The sequence below is a fragment of the Triticum urartu genome, chromosome 4A (genome assembly GCF_056163025.1).
Source record: "Triticum urartu cultivar PI428250 chromosome 4A, HENAU_Tu73, whole genome shotgun sequence".
Taxonomy (NCBI): Eukaryota; Viridiplantae; Streptophyta; class Magnoliopsida; order Poales; family Poaceae; genus Triticum; species Triticum urartu.
Genome location: NC_141876.1, coordinates 510,478,026 through 510,496,449, shown reverse-complemented (window position 1 = coordinate 510,496,449; position 18,424 = coordinate 510,478,026). Strand labels below are relative to the sequence as shown.

Here is an 18,424-nt window from a genome sequence, read left to right as displayed (position 1 = left end):
CTTCGCCTTTGTTATCCAGTCTTGGTCAAAGAGTGATTTCTCAGAGTAATGTCATGATAAATGAAAGATGGTGTGTTCGGCTAGAGGATAGCTTACTTGGTCGGCGGTGCGGTTGCTGCTTAGGCCCACGTCCTCGGTAGTATCCGGACACTCTATCTGGGGTCCGAAGAATGATTTATACATCTCCTCGTGCATCAGGCCGAGGAAATTCTGAATAGCGCGCGGTCCTTCTGGGTTGAACTCCCACATGCGAAGGGGCCGACGTTTGCATGGCTGGATTCGTCGAACCAGCATGACTTGCATCACCATAATCAAACTAAAATCTCCTTCGAAGAGATCTTGAATGCGGCTCTGTAGTACAGGCACGTCCTTGGCTGGACCCCAGCTCAGCCCTCTGCTAATCCATGACATCAGTTGTGGTGGAGGGCCTGAGCGGAAAGCAGGGGCAGCCGCCCACTTGGCACTTCTGGGAGCTGTGATGTAAAACCACTCCCATTGCCATAATCCGGACACCTATAGAATAGAACCCTTTGGCCATGGAGCTCCAGCGATCTTGCTTATTAATGCGCCTCCGCACGCTACATGCTGCCCCTCGACCATCTTCGGCTTCACGTCAAAGGTCTTGAGCCACAGGCCGAAGTGAGGGGTAATGTGGAGGAAAGCCTCACATACAACAATAAATGCTGAGATGTGGAGAAAGGAGTCCGGGGCTAGATCGTGGAAATCTAGCCCGTAATAAAACATCAGCCCCCTAACGAAGGGATCCAGAGTGAGGCCTAGACCTCGGAGGAAGTGGGAGATGAACACGACGTCTTTGTTGGGTTCAGGAGTAGGGATGACCTGCCCTCAGGCGGGCAGCCGATGCAAAACCTCGGCGGTCAGGTATCTGGCCTCCCTCAACTTCTTGATATCTTCTTTCGTAATGGAGGAGGGCATCCACCGACCTTGAAGGCTAGATCTGGACATGATTGAAGGTCCGGAGCACCTGACCTGGGCTTTGGGTGTTAGAACTCGAGGCGGGGGAAGGATTTGATTGAGCACGGGAGGGAAAAAGTAAAAGCCTTGTCCCTTTATAAAGAGGGTGAATATCAAGCGTCCTCTCCGTAGCCCTTTGGGACTTGCCTATAATCTAGGAGTCCTAGATACGGTTGGGTTACCCACGACCATATTGATGAGAATCCCGTAATTAGAGGAACACGATCTCTGCTTTGACAAGACGTGTCAAGAAACCGCCTCGCGTTATATGTGGAGCTGGTTAAAGAAAAACGGTTCGAATAATTACCGGGCCATGGCATAATGTCGTGTTGCCGAAACGTGCCAGCAGATTAGATTTGTGGAAATATTATTCTCTCTATGGTGGTATGTGGAATTTATTTTGCAGGGTCGGACACTATCCTTGTGTTCAAATTCTTCCGTGATGTATTCGGAGGAGGAACCCGCCCTGCAATGCTGAAGACAATACTACGCGCCAGACTCATCGTCATTGAAGCCTGGTTCAGGGGCTACTGAGGGAGTCCTGGATTAGGGGGTCTCCAGACAGCCGGACTATATTCTTTGGCCGGACTGTTAGACTATGAAGATACAAGATTGAAGACTTCGTCTCGTGTCCGGATGGGACTCTACTTGGCGTGGAAGCCAAGCTAGGCAATACGGATATGCATATCTCCTCCTTTGTAACCGACCTTGTGTAACACTAGCCCTCTTCGGTGTCTATATAAACCGGAAGGTTTTAGTCCGTAGGACAACACACACAATCATACCATAGGCTAGCTTCTAGGGTTTAGCCTCTCTGATCTCGTGGTAGATCTACTCTTGTACTACCCATATCATCAATATTAATCAAGCAGGACGTAGGGTTTTATCTCCATTAAGAGGGCCTGAACCTGGGTAAAACTTCATGTCCCCTGCCTCCTGTTACCATCCGCCTAGACGCACAGTTCGGGACCCCCTACCCAAGATCCGCCGGTTTTGACACCGACACACTCCAAAGTCACTAATAGCGGAGAACAAACGAAGAGATTATGGTAGGGTACAAAACCACCTCAAAGTTATCCTTTCTGATCAATCTATTCAAGAGTCCATAGTAAAATAACATGAAGCTATTCTTTCCGTTCAATCTATCATAGAGTTCGTACTAGAATAACACCTTAAGACACAAATCAACCAAAACCCTAATGTCACCTAGATACTCCAATGTCACCTCAAGTATCCGTGGGTATGATTATACGATATGCATCAGACAATCTCAGATTCATCTATTCAACCAACACAAAGAACTTCAAAGAGTGCCCCAAAGTTTCTACCGGATAGTCAAGACGAAAACGTGTGCCAACCCCTATGCATAAGTTCAGAGGTCACGGAACTCGCAAGTTGATCGCCAAAACATACACCAAGTGGATCACGTGATATCCCATTGTCACCACAGATAAGCACATGCAAGACATACATCAAGTGTTCTCAAATCCTTAAAGACTCAATCCGATAAGATAACTTCAAGGGGAAAACTCAATCCATTACAAGAGAGTAGAGGGGGAGAAACATCATAAGATCCAACTATAATAGCAAAGCTCGTGATACATCAAGATCGTACCACCTCAAGAACACGAGAGAGAGAGAGAGAGATCAAACACATAGCTACTGGTACATACCCTCAACCCCGAGGGATAACTACTCCCTCCTCGTCATGGAGAGCGCCGGGATGATGAAGATAGCCACCCAAGAGGGATTCCCCCCTCCGGCAGGGTGCCGGAACGGGTCTAGATTGGTTTTCGGTGGCTACAGAGGCTTCTGGTGGCGGAACTCCTGATCTATTCTGTTCTTCGATGTTTGGGGGTATATGGATATATATAGGAGGAAGAAGTACGTCGGTGGAGCAACGAGGGGCCCACGAGGGTGGAGGGCACGCCCAGGGGGGTGGGCGCACCCCCCTGCCTCGTGGCTGCCTCGTTGATTGCCTGACGTATACTCCAAGTCTCCTGGATTGCTTCCGTTCCAAAAATAACTTTCCCGAAGGTTTCATTCCGTTTGGACTCCGTTTGATATTCCTTTTCTTTAAAACACTGAAATAGGCAAGAAAACAACAATTTGGGCTGGGCCTCCGGTTAATAGGTTAGTCCCAAAAATAATATAAAAGTGTAAAATAAAGCCCATTAACATCCAAAACAGATAATATAATAGCATGGAACAATAAAAATATATAGATACGTTGGAGAAGTATCACATCTCATGAGCAACAATTTTACCAATGACTTCGGTTGGCTTGAGATCTTTGTAATTGGGCATCATTTGGATCAATGTGCACACAGTATCATATTTTCTATCCAAGGCTCTTAGGATCTTCTTGATGATGAATCTGTCGGTCATCTCTTCACTTCCTAAGCCGGCAATCTCATTTGTGATGAGAGCAAGCCTAGAGTACATTTAAGTGACACCTTCACCATCCTTCATTTTGAACTTGTCAAGCGGACTTTGAAGCACATCCAATTTGGATTCCTTGACGGAGTCAATACCTTCGTGCATATCAATCGGAGTATCCCAAATTTCCTTTGCATTCTCAAGACGGCTGATTTTGTTGAATTCTTCGGGGCACAATCCGTTTAAGAGGATATCGCAAGCTTGAGCATTGTATTGCAGCATCTTCAACTCTTCCGTGGTAGCTTCATGGTTCGGTTCTCTACCATCAAAGAATTCACCTTGCAAGCCAATACACACAATAGCCCAAACGGTGGCGTTATCTCCAAGAATATGCATTTTCACCTTATGCTTCCAACTAGCAAAATTAGTACCATCAAAGTAAGGACCTCTACGGTGGTAATTTCCCTTGCTAGACGTCATACTCTCCTAGGTTGTGAAACCAAGGCTATGATCACCAAAGCTATGAAAATCAAGGGAAATGGAGACCAAAGCTCTGATACCACTTGTAGGATCGAAAGTATGTCTAGAGGGGGGTGATTAGACTACTTAACCAAATAAAAATCTAGCCTTTTCCAATTTTAAGTCTTGGTAGATTTTAGCAACTTAGCACAAGTTAAGCAATCAACCTACACATGCAAGTATCAGAGTATAGCAGCGTAATGTAAATCATTGCACATGAAGATAAAGGGAGGAGTTTAGAGGGAGCAAACGCAATGTAGACACGGGGATTTTTGGCGTGGTTCCGATAGGTGGTGCTATCGTACATCCACATTGATAGAGACTTCAACCCACGAAGGGTAACGGTTGCGCGAGTCCACGGAGGGCTCCACCCACGAAGGGTACACGAAGAAGCAACCTTGTCTATCCCACCATGGCCATCGCCCACGAAGGACTTGCTTCACTTTGGTAGATCTTCACGAAGTAGGTGATCTCCTTGCCCTTACAAACTCCTTGGTTCAACTCCACAATCTTGACGGAGGCTCCCAAGTGACACCTAACCAATCTAGGAGACACCACTCTCCAAAAGGTAATAGATGGTGTGTTGATGATGAACTCCTTGCTCTTGTGCTTCAAATGATAGTCTCCTCAACACTCAACTCTCTCTCATAGATTTGGATTTGGTGGAAAGATGATTTGAGTGGAAAGCAACTCGGGGAAGGCTAGAGATCAAGATTCTTGTGGTTGGATTGAAATATCTTGGTCTCAACACTTGAGTAGGTGGTTCTCTCTCAGAAAATGAATGGTAGAAGTGTAGGCACGTTCTGATGGCTCTCTCCACGAATGAAGAGTGGGTGGAGGGGTATACATAGCCTCCACACAAAATCTAACCGTTACACACAATTTACCAAACTCGGTGGGACCGAATCATGAAACTCGTTCAGACCGATTTAGTTCAAAATGTGAACGTTAGGATTTTCGATGGGAACGACATGTCAACTCGGTGGGACCGATTTCATTAGGGTTAGGGCATAACGTAATCTCGGTGAGACCGATCACATAAATTCGGTGGGACCGATTTCTGTAATAGGCAAACAGAGAGTTGGTCAGGCAAACTCGATGGGACCGATCGCTCATTTCGGTGAGACCGAAACGTTTCGAAAAGAAAACAGAGAGTTTGCATTGCAAACTCGGTGGGACCGATCACTCATCTCGGTTAGACCAAAACATTACGAAGGGAAACAGAGAGTTGCAATCCCATCTCGATGAGACCGAGATCCCTATCGGTGAGACCGAACTGATTAGGGTTTCTGGCAATGGCTATGTCAAATGAACTCGGTGGCGCCGGATACATCAAATCGGTGGGGCCGAGTTTGACTTTTGGTTTGGGACATATGTGGATATGAGAAAGTGGTTGAGGCCTTTTTGAGCATATCACTAAGCATTTTGAGCAAGCAAGCCATTAAACAACACCTCATCCCCTTTTAATAGTATTGGTTTTTCCTATGGACTCAATGTGATCTTGGATCACTAAAATGAAAAGGTAGAGTCTTGAGCTTGAGCCAATATGTGTCCTTAGCATTTTGAGGAGTCCACATTCCTAGTCCATGCCATGCCAATCATTGAACTTTCTGAAATGATCATCTTGAAAGAGCATTAGTTCAATGAGCTATATGTTGTTAGGAACTATCAAAACCACCAAGGGATAGTTGCACTTTCAGGCACCCAAGAAGGATTCCTCCTACCTGGGGCGCCCCTTTGGCTGCCTCTCCTCCCCTGCAACCTATATATATGAGGGGGCACCGCTAGAACAGACAACAATGATTGTTAGCCGTGTGCGGCGCCCCCTCCACAGTTTACGCCTCCGGTCATACTGTCGTAGTGCTTAGGCGAAGCCCTGTGCGGATCACTTCACCATCACCGTCACCACGTCGTCGTGCTGCCAAAACTCTCCCTCGATACTTTGCCAGATCAAGAGTCCGAGGGACGTCATTGAGCTAAACGTGTGCAAAACTCGGAGGTGCCGTACGTTTGGTGCTTGATCGGTCGGAACGAGAAGAAGTGCGACTACATCAACCGCGTTGTCAAAACGCTTCCACTTTCGGTCTACGAGGGTACATGGACACACTCTCCCCTCTCGTTGCTATGCATCTCCTAGATAGATCTTGCGTGAGCGTAGGAAATTTTTGATATTGCATGCTACGTTCCCCAACAACTCTGCCGAGATAAGCTTGTTGCATGGGGTCAACATCGACAACTCCCCGAACAGTAGGGCCAACGCCACCTTGGCGTGCTCGCCACGGCCAACGAGGTGCTACTTGGGCGCCACCGTCTCCACCACGAGATGGGCTTGCTGCACGGGGTCGACATCGACAACTCCACATACAACAAGACCACCATGGGGAGCATTGGAGAGACCACATCGATGATGCTCGAAACTACTACGAGCCTCAACCACGACGTGCTCATCACGATCGTCACAAAGAAGGCCAAGAAGGCTTTGTCATGGGAGGAAGAGATCATGGGCGTGCTCATCATGACCATGAAGATGATGTGATTGGTAAATTCAAACTTACCATACCATCATTCAATGGGAAAACCGAGCCCGATGATTATTTGGAGTAGGAGATGCGCGTGGATCAGATCTTTGATAGCCACCTCTATACAGAGGAGAAGGTACGATATGCATCCATTGAATTTACCGGATATGCTTTGATTTGGTGGAACCAATTGTGTCGTGTTGGAGGTCGTCCGGAGACATGGGTGCAAATGAAAAATCTATTACGAAGGCATTCTATTCCTAAACATTTGACAAGAACCTTGTACAATCGACACCAACGGTTGTGCCAAGCTAACTCTAGTGTTGATGAGTACTATAAAGAGATGGAGATTTGGATGATTAGGATAGCGGCGCATGAGCCAGAGGAGGCCACAATGTCAAGATTCTTTCATGGGCTGAATGAAGATGTGTAAGAAAGGATAAAGATGGTTATCTATCAAGATTTGCAAGAACGTGTGCATCAGGCTATTCGTGTAGAGCAGCAGCTGAAGCTTCACCAAAATCGCTGCCAAACATATACATCAAGCACTTGGAGAGGTTCAGTTCAGCGAGAAGTAGATGGAAGCGTTGTTGCAAATTTTCGCTCACACAGCAAGATGACTGCAAAAGAAGCTAATGCATCAAAGGTTGAATCTTCCAATACTCTTGTGACTTGCATTAGTAATATTCAGTGTCATACATGCAAGGGTAGAGGTCACTTCAAGAAGGATTGTCCTAATTTGAAGAAGGTGCTTCTCACAAATGATGGATATGTCACCGATGACTCAAGTGAAAAATCTGAATATGAGAAGAAAGATGCAAAATATTGTACTTTTGAGACCGGAGCACCTCTGAGTTCAAATGGAGGGGATGGTGTTAATCTCATGGTTCGCAAAGTGGCTCGTGATGATGCTCCTATTGTTGAGAAGGGCCAGCGACAAAATGTGTTCCAATCCATTTGCAAGATCAAGGATAAAAATTACAAGGTGGTCATCGATGGAGGTTGCTACAATAACATCGTCAATAGTGATCTTGTGCATGCTCTTGGGATATCAGCATGGAGGCAGCCCCAGCCATATTATGTAACGTGGTTGAATGGTGTTGGTAAACTGAAGATTACACATCGTTCTATGGTGCGATTTTTAGTGGGAAGTTATGTGGACAAAGTGGTATGTGATGTGGTGCCAATGCAAGCTTGTCATCTTTTTTTGGGAAGGCCATGGCAGGTTAATCATGATGCTACCCACCATGGGAGGTCTAATAAGTATTCGTTCATGCACCAAGGAGTGAACCATGTCTTGAAACCTATGGTGGATGAAACACTCAAGGTTGAGCAATTCCCACACGTAAAGAAGCCCAAAAAGAATACCTCAAAACCGAGGACGGTTTTGTTTGAAGAAAGGGAGGAGGATCTAGACCAGATCATGACCAAGGCATCAAAGAGTGAGGTGCAGCTAGCACAAATGTTAAACCATTAGAGCAGCCAAAGGAAGACATCGGCAGGACCATTATCTTAGTTGGGAAGCTTCTGGTGCCTATTTTGGGAGAAATGACACATCAGATTTCTAGCTGCAATTTCCCACCTAAACCTAATTAATTCTAGAAGGGTCTAGCACGTTTTAGAGGCTGGAAGATGGTCTTTGAAGTCAGCTTTCATTCAAAAAAACGATGCATCATTTGAGGTCTTGAGTCAAAAGTTGTGCAAGTTCCCATGCAAGTTGTCCAGAAATTAATTACAGCGCGAGGCTCAACAAGCTCGCTCCTGCTACAACTTGGAGCTCATGAATTTACCCTTCATTTTGTGTTGTTTTACACCTAACTAGTAGGTTCTTCTAGTATAAGTACTCCCCGGCTATTCCATGTGAAGGGGGGATGAGATTTCTGAGTTTATGTTTGTAGACAGTCTGTGAGGTTGTGTTGTGCCGAGAGCACCAGTACCATTGAGTGTTAGCTCGTGTGTGTGGATTGGAGGGCCTGTCCTTAATTCATATAGGTTCATTGTGGTTATCTCTTGTGATTCTCCATAGGTTCACAAGTTTCATTGTTTTGGTTGCATCCTTATAAACCAAGCTAATTATCCGCTACAATTTATTTAAGAGTGTTTCCTTTTATTCTTTGCCATTTGAGAGAAATAGTTGATGCTCCTTGTGAGTTCTTTGGCACCGTGAAAGATCGTTTCCGTGGCGTCACGCATCACGCATAGTGTTGATCCTATATGACTCTATAGTTGTTGTTATGTTAAGCTTTTTTATATTATTGCAGTTTGTTAGTGTTTGATTGTGTGCATTTTAGTTATGCAGATGTCTAGTGTGATGTCGGGTGTTACTCATCATGCTTTGTGTCTGTTTAATGCTACATTTTGAGTCAATAAAAATGCCTTATCGAGAAAGTTTGTTCGGTGTAGTTCGTGAAGCCTTTCTCTGAACAATAGGAACATGCAAGTCCTCGGTAACTATTTGAGTAGGATCATGTTACCGAGCGAGGCATTTTGGCTCTCGGCATCTATGAAGGTTCAGTTTTTTTGAAAAAATCAAAATACAAACTTTTATTTTTTAAATATCTAAAAAAAATTACAAGTAAACAAAGATGTTATGCACATGTCCGTAAAATTTCAAGATGAAATACCTTGAAATGCGATCTGTACAAAAAAACAAATTTATGGCCTTGGAGGATGAATAGTATATGTGTTAAAAAAGCATCAGTTTTTTTTTGCACATCCCTCATTTCAATGGATTTCGTCTTGAAAATTTACACACTTGTGCATTATGCCTCCAGGTATATCCATTTTTTTCAGATTTTTTTGAAATATGAAACTATGAATTTCGGTGAATTTTAAATTTTTTAAAATCTGGCCTCCATGGAACTCGGCCTCCAAAAGGGATTTTCGCATGTTACCTCTAAAATTAGTTTCCCTGGGCATGCCTGTGTCCTCGATACATGACTCTTCCACATGAGGCAGCATCAACATCAACCTGCCTTAGAAAGTACAGGCCATTTCTATATAGTACACTGCAACTTAGCTCATTTACTGCCGAACAAACAGAAATAGGTTTACTGGAAATGCTGGCACATGCAAACACTCCTTGTGTGTCCAGTCTGCAGCAGCTAAAAACTGCCGCGGAACAAGGAGCAGCTCATGCTCGAAGCCTGCACCAAGTCATGGCTACCTGCTTCAATTTATCAAGATTTTCTGACTGCAGGTTAGAAGCTTTGCAATCTGATTGAATTTCCCCCTAGAAGAGCATTTAGTTCTCTGTAGTGTCAAACTATACCTGGAAGCAGGTGATGCTGTCTTATTTTGAATATTGCTTACTGTGATGCACCGTATGTAGCTTAACTGATCAATATCATACATGGTAGGTTGATGGTGCTGATCCTGTTTGATGAAAGCATTTGAGACCAAACTATGATCAAAACAACCGTGATTTATACAAGATGGGCACAAGGCCATTCGAGTTCTTTCTCTCCCCCTACTCCCGACCAACCGTGATGTATGTGGCGCCACTTCTTACAAAACATGTAAGTTTTGGACTTCAAGCCTTGGGCTCCAGCTTATGTATCCAAGATATGCACATTAGTGAACAAGTATGGCTACCAACGCTTCAGCCTCCGCTCAAGCACCTTTGGTATTTGTTTTGCCCAAGACTTTGCAAGAAATCGGTGAATATGTGCTCATAGCCAGGCATTTTCCCATATCCTGCAGAAAAAATGAAAACAGCAGCATTACTTCCTAGACAGTCAAGAATTACTACTGCAAGGAAATTACCATGCTGTGAAATCGTCAAGAGTCAAGACCATGACGTTTTCACTGTAATTTTACATGCAAGACTTGCCCATTTAACTGAACAAAACAAAAGCAACTTCTGTGGTAGCGTGTATTGCTGTCTCCATAGGAACTGATCTGACAGCATCAATAAAACTACACAGCATTAAAATGTCTTGCATGATTTACATGTCATATTCCTAACAATCTTCACCTTGGATGAAGTTACCTGTAATGGTTAAGAACAATCTGCACCCGGATGAACAACATACAATTAGCAAGACTACTCATGCCCCAGCCAAGCCAACCTTGGGTAGTGGAGAAGAGAAGATACCCCTACTTGAACAGTGTTAAATTGGCCTACACAGGCAGAGATATGTCGCGACGATACATTTCTTTTCCCCTCAGCTGGGATAAAAATTTTGGCCTAGCAAGTTCTTCATGAACACATAAACAGAAGAAAAGAAATGCAGAGCCATGTGAGAGATAAAATAACTACACACCTGGGAAGTAGTTGATATCAATTATATAGTACCGGTCATTTGCTCCAAGCTCTCTAATCATATCTATGTTGAACAATCTTAGACCCTGCAAATTTTAAGATGTCAGGTGAGGCAACAAATATAATAGCTACACATAGTTAAGAACCAGTGCTGGTCATACCAGACGACCACGAAGCTCCCTGCCTAGTTTCTCTAGAAGTGGTCTCGGAGGAAGCTCTGTTCAGTAATGAAAACTGTTCATTTGGTGCAGTAAAAAGCTCTTGCCAAACATAATGCATTACAAGACAACTATTTTTTATTGAACGATTTTCTCCTCAACTTTGAGATTATAACAAAACTATTAACTTCACTTTCTTCATACCAAACACAATTTTGTGTTAGTATGAAACTGGAACAGAATCAATTCAAAAAAGAAAATAAAGTTAAACCAAAGATAAATTGGAAACACTGCAGAAGACCCACCTGCAATACGAGGATCAAGGTCTGCATGATCTGCACTTGCTGCAGCGCATGAAACTCTTGGAAGTCGATAGATGCCAACATTGTTTAGTAAGTCATAGGTATTAACATCAGGAAGAGAAAACCTGCGGACAACCTGTATAGCTTCACCAATGATGTACACCTTAAAGAGGATCCCACCTGTAGATTTAATAAATCAGATGCCACGATTCGACCAATCCAGAGCAAAAAAGCATATGCCAGATAAAAGAATCAGGAGTTACCATGATTCACAAATTCCTGGAGTACCAGAGGAGGATCAAGCATTGGCAAGGACGCCTCATCGTATGCCAGAGATAGCTCATGAGATTTAGATGTTCCATCAACAACCAATGGCTTGGCAACTGCAACAAACAGAAGTGCGTCCCATCAGAAATTTCCACTTACTAGTTCCACACATAACAAACAGGAAGTCCCATGTAACACATTGAAGGAGAATAAGACAAAGCCCCAGAAGCAGAATACTGGAGCTACAGCAGGGAAAATGGCCTAAATATGTGATACTGGGAATTATCAACTGGAAGGAGAACATCACAACATCAAACTTGAATATTAGTCTAAGTGTCTATCTCGCCCAAATGCACTACTGGCCAACCCTACTCACTTTACGTCCTCATTCAAACTAGTGTTTAATTCACCAAATGTGACAGGCAAGTTGCAGGACATGTTTCCACATAGCATGCACATAGAATCAGGTAACATATAAATCACCAAACTAAATAATCATAGAGGATTTCTGCAACATAATGTCAATAATATCATTTCATCATTCCCTTCCTTGTTTGTCATACAGTGCATGCCTGTTTATATTGTAATCGTTCAATAATGAGTGAAGCATATGTTTCACAGAACAGAACGAAAGCATACATGTAGCTAGGTTGTACAGTGTCATGACTCGTGATATTACAGCTAGTGCAAATCATATGATGCCCATAGCTGATATCTAAACTCTCATATAACAACTAAAGTAAAGTGTGTCTTGAAAGGAGCAACAAATACAAATTAAGATTCAAGAAGCATGCAACTGATAGTTTCAAGATTTGAACAAATTACCCAATGGCAAGGTTAGCCCAGCCATGGCAACTGCAGTTGGTATAGAGGACGGATCTTTCATAATGACCAGTTGGCGTGGAGTGCAAACTTCTTCTGCGATTGTCCAAAATTCAAACCATAAAAAATATATTATATACTATTGTAAACATATTAAGTCCTTATGAGCAAAAAAACATATTAAGTCCTTCACAGAAGTAAGCTGGGGATGCACTTTCAGTAGCCTGCATGTCAATATGCTATGTGTTCACGATAAATCAGAAAGATACTGCTGTCCAATTGAACAGAATCTGTCACTGGACTCACCCAGCAGAAAACAAGCAAACAAGAAATTTTGCCCAGTGTTCCCGCAATTTTCATTAATGGAGTTAGTGCTCTCTTAAGTTTGAAGATGATTTACATAGCAACCTTAACTGGAAACACAAATGGTTCAAAAGGACAGAAATAAGATTGTCAGCCCCCCTTGTCAACAAGAAGATCTTGTTGGTGCCTTTCTATTGAAAGCAATTCTTTTCTAGGACTGCAGTTACATGAGAATTAGGTGAGAATCTGATGTGTCAATGTACTTGGTCATGAAACACATATCAACTCACAAGATACAAACATTCAGAGAAACCTTTTTTTACAAAACAGGCAGGCACTCTGCCATTTCATGACGAGGAAAGCAAAAAAAAATCAGTAATTTATGCACAAAGAAAACCTTAAATTACAATGTCTATTTTTATGAGTGGACTTCGTGCTTGTGTGGGTGAGTGCTTCCACTCTTCCACTCATAGAATATGCGTTCAGATCTATGCACATTCTAGAACCACAATACTCACATGAGGTGAGAAAATGCACAGCACTCGCCCAAACAGTTCAAATGGGCTTATATTCGGCACAAATATCATTATCAGACGTATTACGCATCTGCAATATTACCATAGAAACTGGACAGGTTCAAATCTGCTACTTCTTCAAGCATCGATTGTCGATTGTTCAGATGCTCAATGGCATTGGGTGGGTCGAGGACAGTGACTTCTGGATGCACTTCATGATAATCCTTCACAGAATGAAATATTTTAAATGTAAAAATCAACAGAGAAGGGGAATTCTTGATTTAGAAGCTAAGAGCAAAGTGCAACAATTATGATAAGCTTTTCACAGGGAGCTGCAGTGGACAATTACGACTTCTTTTTTTGCATTAGATAATTAACTATACTAACTGTCATTGCCGCAGACAGGATAAACACTAAATCTTACTACCAAGGTTCCAAAACACATGACTTCCTAGAATTCATTGAGTTGAAATTTTATCTTTGACTCCCAATATATGAAAAAAAAATTTGGGTTGATTATAAGAAAATAATATCATTGGATTTCACAGGAATCACATTTTCATAACAGATTTCTTTTTCAAAGATGTTTGTTGGCGACTGTGTCAACATCTGAAACGCCATCTATTTCTGGACGGAGGGGCTGTCTGACTACTGATTTCCCAGGACATGGTACCAACTATACAAGAAAAATTAGATAAATGTATGACGAGCGTGCATATTGTATCAGTATGGTACGCATGCATTTGCAGATCATCAGGTTTCTACACCTGTCGTCTAGTATTACCTCCAGAAACCGCTGCCACTCCTTGCTAGTTTTCTGCAGAAGGAAGCAAGAAACGTATCATGACATAATATTTTAAAAATATTAAGCAGAAGTCACTTCTTTCAATATTCAAACCGTATAGACACAACAATTGGAGAAAATATGTAACACAATCTTAGTTCTGAGACCTATGCATCCACAGACTTTCAAAACATATTTTAGGAAGTATTTGGCTAACCTTGTGCAAGATGATATCAAATGGGCCTTGTTCTGAGAGAGGACGAGTCTCATCAATTGATATGAAACTAATTCCTTTCTTCCTGAAAAAGTAAAATGCACATGTTTAAGAAGATGTCAAGTAGCACTAAAATAAAATCTTGGCAACTAGTCAGCATACGAGGCTAGTGATTATAAACTTATAATAAGTGAGTAGACAAAATCATCCAAGTCAAATTCAAGCTCTCTGCTGAACTTTAAAAAAAAATGCATCGCCAACGCAACTGGGTTAATTTGTTTTTAGGGACACCTGAATACTCAATCAAATACAAATCAGAATATGTCACAAGGGTACCTTGCAAAGGATAAAAAGGAATTATATGGAAACCAGCATCATGTCAAAACATTCATATTTTGAGTTACTCAACAGCAGGGATAAATGAACAAACTAAAAATATTAATCAACTTCAGATATACAATTTGACCGAGCAAAATTTGTTCAATTCCTGAAAAGAACATTTCGCTTGTAAATTTGTTTCCGTTCCTTGCTTATATTTTTCTACCAGAATACATGCCTTATGTTGTTTAGCCTGTGAAGCCACTCACAAGGGTAAAGTGCACATTTGTTTTTATAAGTTTTTAAACAATAAAAGTACATGAATAAAAAACTGAGCCATTTGTCTTTTTGTACAGGAAACATTTGATCATAATTTTGCATGATTCTTTGCAGACCCACATGCTGTAACATGATTCACATATACGAATCTTGAGAATTTTCTAAGATGTGCAAGTATATAAACCTTAAACTCGAGCACCCACCCTCTGAGTGTACATTTACTTTTTTCTAAAATCAAAACATATATCAGTCTCAGAATGTAAATTTTAATTTTGCAAGAGTTCCTTGTTATTTCATCTTTGCTTATTTTTCGACATCCTTTTATTATGTTCATAGGCTGAGAACCAACCAGCAAATAATTGGATACATTTAGCTCTTAATTCAGGTAACTAACAAGATAGCCAGCTCAAAGATTGTTTGTCAGTAGTATTTTCAAGAAAAATACCCCCTCCGTCCCATAATATAAGAGCGTTTTTTACACTATACGTCCCATAATATAAGAGCGTTTTTTACACTATACGTCCCATAATATAAGAGCGTTTTTTACACTATACGTCCCATAATATAAGAGGGAGTAACTGTTTGTCAGTGGTCCATGTTGCCATCAAATCTAGCGACGCATTCACTAAAGTGGAAATGATCCCAAGAAAGATATTGCCATCAACAAGTTGTCATAATCCATGTGATGTGCTTATCCATGGGAATATTCCAACTAGAATCCCAGATGCCAGGCAATGAGGCAACAAGGATTAGCATACCACAAAGCATTTAGTCAAGTGGACATGATAATATAAAATTATAGACCATGGACATCCCCTCGTGCAGTGTAACTGCCAACATTGGCACGCGTATATGGCATCTAACGATGCTACTGGAATTTCTAATCTAGAACCCAGCATGCTTCACTGAGAAGCCACTCTCACTAGCTGTTCTCGCTAACTTTACTCCGGTCGATATCTGATTCGATCACTGATTAACAAGTGCTATAAGGAACAGAATAGCATTCCATTCCACCCCCCACTGCAGAAATTATATTGGTTTGAACATCAATTACTAGTTCATTACTACCCCTTTGTCACCTCTGCCTGTCCAAGTAAAGTACTACTGATGTTCAAAAACTGATCCAAGAACAGCATTTTTCCTCCAAGAGCAACACCCTTAAGTCTTCAACACCTCTGTACCAGAAAAAAAAAATCTTATGTTTTCATGTTTTGTGAAATTACTCCCCACTCAGCAAACAAGAAACACACCCCCTTTCTCTAAAAAAAACATCCACCGCCTGCATCCACCATGAATCAATCAATCAATGGAGTCCATCTCTATAAGCGGTGATCCAGGCTTTTACCTCGCCAGCAGGAGCAGCTTGGGCTGGAGGAAGCTCTTAACCTTCTTCTTCGTGAGGGCGTAGCCCACCACCAGCCTCGACGCAGCCGCCGCCGCCGCACCGGCGGGCGGCGATGACGGAGACAGCAGTGCCGGATCCATCACCGCACCCTCCTCTTCATCATCCGACACATCCCCATGCAACCTCATCCCCGCGAGCCCTATCCCGAGCTGCCGCCACAGATGGCCGATAAACCCAAAATGATGGGAAATTCGGGGGAAAATCAAATGCCCAGGCAAAGGGGGGGATCCAGCAGAGCCGATGCTTCGCGCGCGCGTGAGAGTTTGCTGGGGTGTGGTAGGGGGGCTATATCTGGAGGATTTGGGAGAGGGAAATTGTTTTCCGGAGCTTTAATTAATGGCGAGACGAGTGGAAGAGGGAGCACGAGAACAGAGCGGCCGGGTTATGTAGACGACGAAGCGAGGAGAAGGCGAGTGAGTGGGTGATTCTCGGTCGCAATATTATCTGCCGCACATCTACGGTCGTAGACAACCGTGTTACCTTCTCCGTGCAATACGAATGGGGGGAGGCTCCCCTCTCCCCCTCCCCTCCCCTCCATTGAGAGTTCCTTTCTTTTTCTCGGCTCCTCTCCTCTCCCCTCCCCCACCGGCGGCCTTGACGAACCTAGTGGTAGGGAGAGGGTGTCAAACCCGAGCAATGTAAGATCCGATCTAATCCCTTTGTAAACTAATATAAGACGTTGTGATCTAAAAGGTTTTCTATTAGTTTACAGATGAAGTAGGTATGTATGAACAGTTTTATGGGGAAACAATTAAGGGGAAGGGGTGAATTGAGAGGCCGATCGGTAGTATTCTCGCCCGTAGGCTAGAAATTGAGAAAAAATAACATAACATGTCGAAGGCACAACCTGGCCCCTTTTATAGGCACAACCGCACAGTAACTGTCATAGCGTTGTAAAACTAACTAACCAACAGTGCTTTAAGTGGAGTGAAACCAGACGTCGAGCGAGGGGAGGTCCCATGTGAGTACAGTCGTTTGATTCAAAGCAACTCTTGTCGGACGTTGAACCGGTACTGAAACTGAACAGTTAACTGAAAGTGTTGGCATGACATTGCTCCCTCCTCGGAATCGATCGTGTCCTCATAGCATTGTCAACGATGATGCTCTCACGCCGCAGTGGTCAACTTGAAGAACGTCGCGAACGTGCATTTGATGAAGTTTGTGTCCTCCCATGTAGCATCCTTCGGCGCTAGGTTCTCCCACTGCACGAGCCACTGAATCCTAGGAATATTGCGACGAGGTATTTGTTGTACATGGAGAACTAGCGCTGGTGCAACATTTGAGTGTACCATCCTCATTCACAGTCTGCATGTTTGGGATGGGGATAGCTCTTAGGCTAGGTGTCTTTTGAGTTGACTGGCATGGAACACAAGATGGATTTTGATGTGATCAGGAAATGGAGTTTGTAGGCCACTTTACCCACTTGCTGTGTAATCAGGAAGGGACCATAGTACTTGTGTTGCAGTTTAAGTGACTCTCTGAATCCAAAAGCTGGGAGCATGTAAGGAGCCATCTTCAGATAGACCAAGTCTTCTTTGTCAAAAGTTCTTTCTACTCTTTTCATGTCAGCATACCTTTTCATTCTTTGTTGTGCTTGTGTTAGGTTCTGCTTGAGCTAATCCAACATAGCATGTTTGTTCTCTAGAAATTCTCTTGCTCCTAAATCTTCAGGTCCTAGGATAGCCATCTCACTAATCAATGAGGGGGAACCCATATATAGCTTAGAATGAGGACATTTTAAGGGTTGTATGGTAAGTAGTGTTGTACCAATACTCAGCTATATGCCAACTATGAATGCCACTTTTTTGGTTCATTGGAAGTCATGCACCTCAAATAAGTCTCCAAGCACTGGTTTAATCTTTCAGTTTGTCCATATGTTTGTGGGTGATAAGATGAACTATATCTGAGCTCAATTTTGAGGCCAGTTGTCGGATCGAAAGTATGTCCAGAGGGGGTGATTAGACTACTTGACCAAATAAAAATCTAGTCTTTTCCCAATTTTATGTTTTGGCAGATTTTAGTAACTTAGCACAAGTCAAGCAATCAACCTACACATGCAAGTCTAAGAGTATAGCAGCGGAATGTAAAACATTGCATATGAAGGTAAAGGGAGGAGATTGGAGGGAGCAAACGCAATGTAGACACGGAGATTTTTGGCGTGGTTTCGATAGATGGTGCTATCGTACATCCACGTTGATGGAGACTTCAACCCACGAAGGGTAACGGTTGCGCGAGTCCACGGAGTGCTCCACCCACGAAGGGTCCACGAAGAAGCAACCTTGTCTATCCCACCATGGCCATCACCCACGAAGGACTTGCCTCATTAGGGTAGATCTTCACGAAGTAGGCGATCTCCTTGCCCTTACAAACTCCTTGGTTCAACTCCACAATCTTGTCGGAG

The 18,424-nt window shown here is 43.0% G+C and overlaps 1 protein-coding gene across 7 annotated transcripts; it reads right to left on the bottom strand.

Moving 5' to 3' along the window:
- Positions 1 to 9,720: 9,720 nt before the first annotated feature.
- LOC125552439 (inositol-tetrakisphosphate 1-kinase 2) lies at positions 9,721 to 16,557 on the bottom strand. Of its 7 annotated transcripts, none has more exons than XR_015601450.1 (11): positions 15,964 to 16,557; positions 14,025 to 14,106; positions 13,808 to 13,840; positions 13,127 to 13,247; positions 12,209 to 12,301; positions 11,380 to 11,499; positions 11,120 to 11,296; positions 10,818 to 10,873; positions 10,658 to 10,742; positions 10,158 to 10,562; positions 9,721 to 10,088 (listed from the first exon to the last, which is right to left on the bottom strand). XR_015601450.1 is itself a non-coding variant. In XM_087518716.1 (10 exons), exons 1-10 carry the CDS (start codon positions 16,149 to 16,151, stop codon positions 10,438 to 10,440), a joined length of 1,008 nt encoding a protein of 335 aa, XP_087374842.1. In that variant the 5' UTR covers positions 16,152 to 16,556; the 3' UTR covers positions 9,721 to 10,437. The 7 variants fall into 7 exon arrangements, 2 of the variants coding, with proteins under 2 accessions (XP_087374842.1, XP_048571951.1); XR_015601449.1 differs by having other exon boundaries at positions 9,721 to 10,292; positions 10,384 to 10,562; XR_007303588.2 differs by having other exon boundaries at positions 10,384 to 10,562.
- Between the last annotated feature and the right edge of the window lie 1,867 nt (positions 16,558 to 18,424).